The sequence below is a fragment of the Fundulus heteroclitus genome, chromosome 9 (genome assembly GCF_011125445.2).
Source record: "Fundulus heteroclitus isolate FHET01 chromosome 9, MU-UCD_Fhet_4.1, whole genome shotgun sequence".
Lineage (NCBI taxonomy): Eukaryota > Metazoa > Chordata > Actinopteri > Cyprinodontiformes > Fundulidae > Fundulus > Fundulus heteroclitus.
In genome coordinates this window covers 14,376,821-14,388,537 of record NC_046369.1, presented here as the reverse complement: position 1 = coordinate 14,388,537, position 11,717 = coordinate 14,376,821, and the positions used below count along the sequence as shown (strand labels likewise).

The 11,717-nt window shown below is 40.0% G+C and overlaps 1 protein-coding gene across 3 annotated transcripts; it reads right to left on the bottom strand.

The window, feature by feature from the left end:
• Positions 1–732: 732 nt before the first annotated feature.
• On the bottom strand, positions 733–11,716 carry ddx59 (DEAD (Asp-Glu-Ala-Asp) box polypeptide 59). Of its 3 annotated transcripts, none has more exons than XM_036141071.1 (8): positions 11,625–11,716; positions 7,919–8,751; positions 6,483–6,665; positions 6,264–6,353; positions 4,628–4,879; positions 2,536–2,688; positions 2,195–2,323; positions 733–1,078 (listed from the first exon to the last, which is right to left on the bottom strand). In XM_036141071.1, exons 2-8 carry the CDS (start codon positions 8,729–8,731, stop codon positions 818–820), a joined length of 1,881 nt encoding a protein of 626 aa, XP_035996964.1. In that variant the 5' UTR covers positions 8,732–8,751; positions 11,625–11,716; the 3' UTR covers positions 733–817. The 3 variants fall into 3 exon arrangements, with proteins under 3 accessions (XP_035996964.1, XP_035996962.1, XP_035996963.1); XM_036141069.1 differs by lacking the exon at positions 11,625–11,716 and adding an exon at positions 8,995–9,119; XM_036141070.1 differs by lacking the exon at positions 11,625–11,716 and adding an exon at positions 8,931–9,033.
• Position 11,717: the final 1 nt, after the last annotated feature.

Below are 11,717 nucleotides of genomic sequence, written 5' to 3'. Positions count from 1 at the left end.
CTATCCCAATAAAAAACTAATTAGTCAAACGTCATATTTTGAAAAGCTTTTACAAAGAGACAATGGGTCATTTGGACAATTTTCATGTAATTTTTGCTCAAGCCAACTTCTTACCAAGCAGAGGCAAGCTGAGCATTTTGTAGCAAATCACCCTCGAATTTAAGATCAAAGAATAAAAAAAAAAAACAATACAAGTCAGTTAAAATCCTCCATTAAGCCCCTAAAACATCATTACATCTTTTATGGAGTGGACACTAATTGTATAAAATGCAGGAAAAATGCAAACCATTTTCATTTTACAGCATTAGTAGCTGCAGTTGCTGTTTCCTGGCAACTCGGGTTAATACAATAGGCTTTTATGTAGCCCGATGCAGTGAAAGGATTTTTGTGATCTTTTGGGGAAACAAACAATAAAACCTCTGTTGCAGCCAATAAGTAAAAAATACATAAAACTGAACACATGGACTATTAACATGTTTTTCTGTCTTGCGCCAGCTGCTTTGAAAAAAAAAAAAAAAAAACAGCCCAGGAAGACAACTCACACATATTAATGTGAAATTATGGAAAAGAAATCTGCTGCTTTCACATGAAAATTGAATTATTTAACAGCGAGCCAAGGCTCTCCAATGTCTCAGGATCTTAAAACTATCTCTGGTTGAAAGGTAATTCTGAATTACTCTTCTGTATTATCTTACAATATTTGCAAACACAAATAGCTAAACAAAATCAACATTTATCTTTGATATCCATTTTTATTTATGAAACAATACACAAACTAACCATTTAATATCTTCATAATAAACAGAAAGTCCCAGTGCTACTTCTTCCGACGGTCATGTTTCTTTATGATGTCTAAGAGGTTGTTTTTAGTAACCAGAGTGTCGTCGGGTCGCATCTTGGTCTTCTGACGTTCCCTCTTCTGTTGTTCATAGAGGTGTGGCGAGTTTAGGAGCTGAGGGGGCAGGATGGACCCGGTGGGTTTAACCCTGTTCACCACCTCCAGGAACAGCCGTTTGTTGTTGTTGTTCAGGAAGGTGATGGCTGTTCCTCTGTGGCCCAGCCTTCCGGCCCTCCCCACCTGGTAAGCAAACATTGAGGATGAGCTATGAGACACATTTTGTTTCAAAATATTACAAAAACCAATGTTGATTAACAACCTAATTAGATTGTTTTCCTTTACTAAAGTTCAAAGACTTTAAAAAGGTATATAGCCAGATTCTTTGTCTATAATAATAATAATAAAAAAAGTTTGATCATGATACAATAAGGTTGTATAAACAAAGCGTCCGTCCAGATAAGAGTGCTTTTTGAGCATAAAAGTAACCACCTCACCTGCGATGAGCAGATATAAACAGACGTGGCGCCATCTACTGGCAGAACTATCAGAAAGTCATTTAGCGTTTAATTAATCACTATTGATAATAATTCCAAACCGAGCCGGACCCTATGAAATAATTCGCAGTAAAGCGGCAGCTCGGCCTGATCGAGGATCAACCGATATTAACTAAATAAACCGATCTACAGCAACTCTAAGAGCCTCATATCAGAACATCACAGAGAAAAGAGTTCATAGACGCAAGCAGGGACACAGCACCAAGGTAAGAACCAATCAATTGATCTACTTATAATGCCGTTTTTACTTCAGACTGTAGAGGTTAAAAAGAGCATTGCTATTACTACTATCACAGTATTAAGAAGGACTTTTACTCACGTCAGTAAACTCTGCAGTCACATCTGAGCGATCAGCAGCTTTCGCTTCCGCTTCAGTGAACACCAACATTCATGCTGTATTTTCAGCGCTATTCCATTCTTTTCCCTCTTGGAATCATATTTTTTTTTGCGTTTTTTTTCCCTGGACCTTTCTATATTGTTTACACAGTTCGCTGGGAGATGCTAATAGCCGTGAGCTGCTTCCTGGTTTATCCCCTGCTGAGCACACACAGCATCGTACTTCCGTTGTTATTGTAAATAAACACCAAGGGCTTTATTTACTAACAAACTGAACGAAAACAAAGCGTAAAACGGCAAAATAACAACTAATACGCCAGTAGCACATGATAATCTTTCATAGACACTTTGTATGCAACCAGCGTGAGTTACTGACGTACACATTTAAAAAAAAAAAAAGTCAAATAATGTGGCTATGCACCTTTAAACAGTCATCCTGAGTGAAGCGTAGGAGGAACTGACTAACCTGGTGCACATACTCGTCCATCGTGTTCGGCATGTCGAAGTTAACCACCAATCTCACGTTGACGAGGTCGAGTCCTCTGCCCAGCACGCCCGTACTGATCACCACTTCAAAGTCTCCATCCAGAAGACCCTGAAGAAGCAGAGCACACTTCACACCATGGAAGCTGCACAGGCTGTATGAGCTTTACAGCAAGCTTTTAAAAACACTAGAACAAATTTTACTGGTACAAAATGTAGTGGAACGTGAATACGCTTGGGGTCTAGTTAGCACAGTAATTAATCCAAGACAAACAGCAGCTCCTTTGTTCTTAGTATCCATACTCCGCTTGCCATTAAGCCCACCTTAAGGATGCGGTTGCGCTCCCTCTGGTTCTTGTCAGAGTGGATGGCCACAGTGGTTAGGCCCGTCACCTTGGCAACTGCCTCGCACAGGAGATCGGCGCCCAGCTTACAGTCCACAAACACCACGACCGGAGGCTGGAACAGTTTGTTATCCTAGAAGGGAGCAAAGTGTTCATCACTACCAGAAAGTTACTGCAGTAACAGCCCTCAAGGCTGTAGCAGCTACAGTCGCGTTCCATAAATTAGAAGATGTGTTCTGATGAGGCTCCTCTGTCAGAACCTTTTGAAAATAACATCCTTTAAAACATGTATTAGACATACTTGTCATTAACTCCATGTTTCTTTTATTGGTCTGAAGTGATATTCTACACTTAAACGGTGTGTTTTCGCTAGCTGTAAGCAGCAAAAGCCTAAGGGAAATGTAGTGTTGAAAATAATCAGTCTGTTTGTAATTAAATCTATATAATACGTGATCTTTTTTGTCGTTTTTGTGGCACTAGTGGCCTTTAACGAAAGTAGGGTGACAGGAGGGAGAGGGGGAGGGCATGCAGCTAAAAGGTCCACGGATTGGACTGAGGACTAAGGCCACCAGTGCCCACATATGTTAATTTTATAGGGTCACAGTAAAACCCGCAAGGTTAAAAAAAATAAAAATAAATCAACCTCAAAAGACGACCTCTTTCTAGTTTCCAGAAACGTCCTCCATCTCCTTAACTTACCTGAAACAAACCCTCATGTTTAAGCTGTACTTGTTGCCATTCAAAAATACTTAGCAGCGAATATAACAAGCCGGAAGAAACGTTAGACATCATCAATCAGGGTGCTTGCTCTTTTACCAAATTAAAATTCCAGACTTTTTCCAGACTTTTTTAAAACTGATATTTTTTTTCCCCAAGACCTTAACTTTATGTACTTGTATACGTGTGTGCCTACTGCCTACTTCATTGGTTGAGATTGTACAAACTGTTTATTAGAAATGTTCATTTTTATAGGCTAGTATTCAATGAACAAATGCATTATTCACAGTAAATTATGCTTTTACTGATGAAAACGTTTCAAAACATGAAAAGTACACGGATTTCACATCAAACAAGTGTTTGATTCCATTAGGCTAATACAGTATGTGACCAGTTAGTAAAATTATAGTAAAATTATAGTTTTATAGCCTACCTTCCTATTTCTCATTTCACAATGCCTTTGAGCATACTGTAAAATTCTACCACACATTTTTTTTCCCATACTTTATTAAGACTTTCACACAAAATTCAAGACTTTTCAAGGTCTGGAAAACAGTGTTTCAAAATTCCATACTTCTTAAGACTTTCAAGACTTGCGCAAGCACCCTGTCAATACATGTTTTTAAAAGTCTCTACCGACAGAATAATAAGTCATTCCCTGTAAACCTTTCATCAAAATATGAAAAAATAAATACTGTAATGAAGGCATACATATTTTTTCTCTAATTAAAAAAAAAAAAAGTTTCAGAAACAAATTAACTTTCCAGACATTTCCATTTATATAGCTGCAACTGTAATGTGTATGAAGCGAGGCATTATGTTTGTAACAACTGGTTCTACTTTAATCAAGACAGATTGTGTTTCTCTGCTCTCTTTTTAAAGAATGGTTATACAATCTTTTTAAAAGTGAGGCTACTTGCAGGTAAACTACGGTCCAACGCAGCCTTTTCACTGGATCAAAGAAAGCAGACCTCCCTTTTCTTTGCCTGGATGAATGTTGTGGGATTCCTGGACCGGGGCCATGGCTCCAAGGCTGTGGTAATTGCTCTATAAATATGGTGTTGAGGGAGACCGGTTGTTGGGAGTTTAAGGAATTCCTACATCTAGCTGCCAATTTAAAACAAGCTGGTGCCGGTACATGGCGGGACTGGTGAGACGCGTACGAAAACAAAACTAAGACACGGATGTAATTCACTAAACAAAATGTCAAAATCTCCAAAAAGGTACCTTTTGTGCTAACCTCTAACAAGTTGGGTTTGTTCTTTTGGAGACCCAGATCATTTCCAAAACCTGCCCTTTCACCCTAAAACTAAGGCACGTGCACTTTCACAAACCAAACTAAAAATCTAACTTACGTTAAGGATTTCAAACAGCTTCTTCTTCTTAGAGGGCTCCTCCACCCACAGCAGGATCTGCCTGACGTTGGCGCACGGCTGGTTCTTCTCGCCGATGGCAATGCGCACGGGGTCGCGGACTAGCCGGGCGGCCAGCTCCTCTGTCCCTTCCGGGATGGTGGCCGAGGCCAGCAGGGTCTGGTGCTCCTCTGGGACGTGCTCCAGAACCTCCAGCACCTGCTGCTGGAAGCCCATCTTCAACATGGTGTCAACCTAAGGGATGCGAGCGTTTTCAAAGTGACGAAGGAACTGGTAGCTAGAAAGTGACTTTATCACCACCATTACTGACAAGGCAAGGCAAGGCGAGGCAAATTTATTTATATAGCACAATTCAGTACAGAGACAATGCAAAGTGCTTTACATGATTAAAATATAGGAATAAAAGCAAGCAGGGATAGAATGTAGAAACAAAAAAGAACATTTAAAAACAGTAAAACAGTTTAACTTGAGCATTCAAAGGCAATTTTAAACAAATGTGTTTTTAATCTCGATTTAAAGGAACTCAGGCTTTCCGCACATTACAGTTTTCTGGAAGTTTGTTCCTGATCAGTGGAGCATAGGAACTAAATGCTGCTTCTCCGTGTTTAGTTCTGGTTCTAGGTATGTGGAGTAGACTGGAGCCAGAAGACCTTAGTGGTCTGGATGGTTGATACACTGATAACAAGTCTGTGATGTATTTAGGTGCTAAGCCATTCAGGGATTTATAGACTAACAGAAGTATTTTAAAGTCTATTCTCTGAGATACAGGGAGCCAGTGTAAGGACTTTAGAACTGGGGTGATGTGCTCTACTTTCTTAGTCTTAGTGAGGACGCGGGCAGCAGCGTTCTGGATCAGCTGCAGCTGTCTGATCCACTTTTTAGGCAGACCTGTGAAAACACCGTTGCAGTAATCAATTCTACTAAAAATAAACACATGGATTAGTTTTTTCTGACCTCTTCCTGGAAGTGCTAGAACTTTTAAACCCCAGACTTTTTGCCAAGGTAAGAAGACTGTGCTGTTGGAAGTGTCTTAGAAATGGATTTTTACCTCTTGTACGTTTTCACATCGTGTCCTGCTACAGCCAGTAACTTCAAAGTATCTTATTGGGACTTTATAAGACGGACCAACGCAAAGTAGGAAAGTGAGCTTTAAACGTCTAATGAAGCACTTGACCCTTCTGGCCCACATGCTAACCACTGTGTGCGGAGGAAAACTACCGCGACCCATCACCCAGAAAATAAAAATAAAAATCACCAGGTGGCAGAATCCTGTTTTGAGGGTGTTCTTGTTCAGCAGGGAGGCCTGCGATCTCTATCAGATGCTTCAACAGCAGTCGCTCAAAGCATTTCACGGCCCACAGATGTCAGGGCTTTCCTGCCTGTAGTCATTTTACTCCACGAAAGGTGAATTTCTTGGCGAGCTGCAGTGAAATGTTCCTCCACGAGGGATTGGTCCAGGTCAAATACAAAAGCGCTACGCTCTTTTCACATCTGTAAGACAACTTGAAAAACATGCTTCTCTTTCCTCTCTCTTCGCAAGGGTGGCTATTCTGCGTTGCCCTAACGCATAAAAGACATTAGGGTTTGTGGAAAATATTTTTTTTAAAAAGGCCCATACCTCGTCAACCACCAAGATCTTTACTTTGTCAAGTTGAAGTTCTTTCTGCTTCAGGATTTCAATGAGCCTCCCAGGCGTGGCGATAACAATCTGATGGAGATTAAGAGGAAACACGATGATGTGGGCAAGTTGCCTCACTTAAAAAAACAAAACAAAAAAAACACATTCACAAAACAATAAAATGGGAGGGGAAGAGAGAAAAAAAAAGCGAGACTTTACTTTGATGCTGCTCTTGAGGCGGTGCAGCTGCGGAGGAAGAGGCATCCCTCCCACAAGCAGTGCCGTTCTCATGTTAGGGATTCTCATCACCAGCTCCTTGGCCTGTCTCTCTATCTGTATGGCCAGCTCTCTGGTGGGAGTCAGGACCAGAGCCAATGGGCTGCGCACGCCGTGAGCTGCCCCCTAAAGTAAATGTTACAGAATAAATGTACAAAAACAAAAAATGGTGAAAATGCTGCTTTCGTTAAGAGGGCGACTCGTTTTTTTTTTCCTGCCGCATTTCTCTAAAGGAGGTTACTCTTGACTAGACGGAAGCTGCTCTGTTAGATGTCTGCATATGTCTGATTTATCGTTAAGGGAGAGCCACTAAACTAGCATGGAGAGATGACTGGAGTGTGTTTAAGGGCTAGTGCGAAAGCCTTAAAAATAAAGTAATCCTTTATAACAGCGTCATTACAGACTGGAAATCCTTTGCCACGGCCCTCCTACACTGAGCTTCAGACATTTCTCGTGCCACCATCCTCGCTGAACTTGGCGGTAAAGATCAACTGTGTGTCCTCACCCACCCTTGTTTGTTTACAGTCCCATTAGTTTTACTGTGATTTGGCAAGTTAGGTTAGGAAGCTATTTCCTTGCAACCCTGATTTATGACAACCACCACACACCTGTCTCATGTGAACAGTATGTTCTTTTGTCTTTCCTGTTTTGAAGAAGGTCTCAGAGAAATAGACCTCTGTGTCCCATCATATTTATTCCCCAGTGAAAAAGGAAGCCATGCATTACTGTTTAAAGGTTCCTCAGTGCTTGGGTCGATGTAGAAAAGCATAGACATAAACCTTCCAGTGGGACAAGAGATGGAAATTTAGCTGCCTGGCTATTATCTCACGTATTTACATGTTAGTGTTCACTCACATCCATTTTCCCCATTTAAAAAAAGTAAACTACACTAAACTTAAATAAATGTGGAGGGCGACGTAGGATCGCTTTCACCTTTTGATTCAACATTATGCTCTCATGTTTCACACTAAATTTTTTTTTCTTTATGAAAAAGACTTACTGTAAAAGCTAAAAGTTAAGTTGTAATTTATGTGGGAAGTTTCTGGAATAACGGATGAATAAAAAGCGGAGTTTAGGTTTCCCTGAAACTGCATTTTTGTTTTAGAAATAGCTCTTTGCATTACGTTCTGAGGATATTTTGGATTACGCTTTTTGTTCTTCCAAAATGAACCTTTTTTATTCTACATATTTAGCTCTGCCACGGTGATGCTCAAACCAATGAATGAACTTGTGTGCTAAATACTTTTTAAATCTGAATTTGGAAGCTTTTTGGTTTTGTGCGCCTTTTCTAAACCGCGTTTTGACGAGTCTGAATCGACACAGATCACTTGGCGCTAAAAAAAAAAAAGAGTCCTCCAATGTTGGTTGGGCTAGCGTACCTCCAGGGCTCTCACAACCACAGGCAGCAGGAAAGCGACGGTCTTCCCCGACCCAGTGTCAGCGCTGGCGATCACATCCCTGCCGGTGAGGCCAACAGGCACCATCTGCATCTGGACCGGCGTGGGCGCCTCGTAACCGGCCTTTTTCAGGTTGCCGCTCAACGCCGGCGGGAAGCCGCAGTGTTCGAACTCGACGATGGGCCTTCTGACGTCTCTCCCCTCGGCTTTAATGCCAAGCTCCGATCTGATTCGCTCCACCTGTTCGTCGGCGAGGCCGGATATGAACGGGTCTTCCCTGTAGGAATAGCCTGCTTCGTTTGCCCCCGTGTTCGCTGCCGGGGGGCGAGCTTCGGGGGTCCTGTTCTCGGTGTTTTCGTCCTTGACGTCAAAGGCATGATCCCCAGCTCTGATCCCCATCTGGAGTAAGTGGTTGGCTTTGCATTCAAGACTGCAGACGTCATTATCAGTGGCATCGCATATGTACTCCCCATAGCGGCCGCACATCACGCACACAGGTTCTCCAGGCTCGGGCCATCTCTGGCTCTTTCTGAAAGACTTGACTGGCTCTTCTTCTTCATCATCATCATCATCGTCATCTGAGGACTGGGCTCCAGATGCACATGTTGCTCTCTCTGTCAGATGTTCACCTGTGTCTTCAGGCGTTTTTGGGTCTTCGCGTGGTTCCTCTGATCGTGAAGATGCCTGCGGGTCGTCTTGGTCGCGATCCTCTTGTTCAGCCTTGCTCTTCTTATTCAAGCCATGGGCTGGTCCCTGGGCAGGTCTCTTTACCTTCAGCGCTCTTGGCATAAACATCTAAACGGCGGAAATGAGGTCTGCGATAAATGCATTTAGAGAGAGAGAGAAAATGTTAAATACGCGCAAACAACACAGCGTGAATAAAACAGAAATGAATGCCCCAAATTGCTATTGTAAACTTAAAGGCTCTTATTATGAGTCATAATAAAGCCAAACTACTTCTATGAGCTTTATGTGTCATACCATAACAACGTACATAAATATAGTGCTGCTTTTTCGCAATATAAAACCCACAAACGAAAGGAGACGACGTAGCTTACGCTTTGGTACAAGGCGTTCACATTAAAAACACTTCTTCCACGAGCCGCGTCGAATCTTCCACCCAACGGTTCAAAACAACTACCGACGCGCGGTGATGACGCAAATTCGCACTGCAATGTGGGAAATGTAGTTCTCTACTTAAAAGGGGCTTTGTCGAGAAGAGGAACATAACTTGGATACAAAATGAAGTGCGTACACGAGATAGAAGGAACGAAACATGTGCTTAAAAGATTGCATTTTTAGTCAAAACTTGGAAAATATCCACAATTAATAATTCGTCAATAAGGAATTAGTCTGCAGGATTAATAATAATCTAGTAGACTAATTCTCTGTTTTTCGCAGAAAGTGCAGTTTAGTTTTTTTCTTTCTTTTTCGTACCATTAAGCCTCTGAAGGTCTTTTAAGAACAGAAGTTATGCCCGAGGGGTATGACAAAAAGCTATAAATAAATAATTTAAAAAAAATGTTGTAATTATATCAAAATTGTAGTCATGAACCAAAACAAAACAAAGGCAGTGGTGGAGAAAGTACTCATACAATGTACTTAAGTAAAAGTACAAATACACAGACAAAAATTTACTCAAGTAAAAGTCAAAGTACCACATTATTATTTTACTTAAGTAAAAGTAAGAAAGTACAAGCTTTTAAAACTACTTAAGTATTAAAAGTAAAAGTACTTGCCAACCATAATACCTAACGGCTTATATAATGTCATTAAGTGTACCTATCGTATTTAGTTTTAATAAATCAGTAATGTACCATTTTAATGAGCAATGCTGCAGATAAAGCATGTTTTTATTGTGTTTACCCCCTGTGACAGTTTAGATTTAGATATTTTATTCTATGCATCAGAATTCCAGGGATCGATATCGATAATGTTTAGCAACTTAACTTACCTCAATATGTTTTTTCAAATTTGATGGTGAATTTTGGAAGATAGAATTTCATGCTTTCGGGGAAGGCAAAGGCGGCATTGGAATCTCCAGGAAGCGTTTTTTGACCCAGTTATTTCAAAGAAATATTTTAAATAAGGCCATGGGTGGGGCAGGTCTTCTGGAGGATGACTATCCTTGGACTCCATTCTGGGAGTTAACGATTCTGCAGGTCCTGCGTACTGTGCTGCTCTTCTTGAGGGAGGGCCTAATGGTTATTTCCCGCTTTGGATTGGTTCAGCGGACTGATTCTGCTCTCGCCATTGGATACTTTCAAACTAACGAACAAATCAAAAAACCGAAATGCGTCTTGGATGTAACGAGTAACGAAACGCTGTATAGAAATGTAGTGAAGTAGAAAGTACAGATACTTACTGTTAAATGTAGTGGAGTAAAAGTAGAAAGTATCCATTATTAAATCTACTTAAGTAAAGTACAGATACACGGAAATTGTACTTAAGTACAGTAACGAAGTACTTGTACTTCGTTACTTCCCACCACTGAACAAAGGCAACTAAACACTGAAAAAAACATGTTGAATGTTTATATTGCAGAAGTAGGTTTCATACTTTAAATCAAACATCTCTATAGCTGACTTTGAAAGTTTGGTTTATGGATGTGAAAAATAGAAAAATGTATCCACTTTTACCATAATCCTTTATAAAAAGGTGTCTTCTAAAAAAACATTTGTCCAATGCGTTCATACAGTCTCAAACCTTGTTTGATCTCTCATTTTCTTTACAGCTGTCAAAAGAATCGTCATCTAGATACTTGATATATTTTTGCCCCAATAATATAAGTAATATGATATAAGCAATAAATACAAGCTCTCTGTCTGAAAAGTGATTTGCATTGTTTCTGCTGTGCTAAGTGGGCTGGAATTGAATGTTTTCTTTCACCGATACAGCTACAAAAGCAAACAATACAGATATGTATTTAATAGTGCAAATCTTTCATCAGTCAAACAATTAAATTTAAACAAAGATACAATTTTGAACCGAAAAGTCTGTAAAGTTAAATAAAATTATAAAAATCATTAAATAACTGAAATGACGTATAAAATGTACACCTGACCAAATGCAATCAAATGCATTTGTAAATATGGAAATACATGATATATTAATGAATAATTCTAATTCAAACATCTTAAAGCATTGAAGACACTGTATAAATAAATAAATAAATAAATAAGTCGAGATTAACATTAACATGCATTCCGGCAATGCTGAAATCTAAAAACCATGGCCTTAAAAACTATGTTCAAAAGATAAAAAACATGTTGGTATTCAGATCAAATTACTAATGTAACTCCAAAAATGTACATTTTAAGTGGGAAAAAAACATTATTCTCGTTGTGCGACGTTTAGTTGTTCTTTTCTTTTCTTTTAAGTGCAACAGGGCATCGTTATCAATAATATTTCGTTACTGTAGTATGATAGCCTGCACATAACAAAATAACCATTTGATGATGACGGCAAAGAATAAACTATGTAGTGATGCGTTTGTAATATCTTGACATGTGGTAAATTCAGTAATTTAAGAACATAACGGAACAGATCAAAACTGTGCAACATAACAAAGGGACGAGAGACAGATACGAGCTATTCTAAACCGCAATTTCCGGAAGAAATAATTAAATTTTAATAAAGCTACATGGAACCATGTCAGCATAGCGGACGCAAATAGAGCCGATCTTACCACTAAAACGCTGAAGAACGAGCAGGAGCTGTGTTATCCGACGGAACCAGAAGGCACCACGTGCGCATGCGAACTAGCAGACAAAGGTGCGGG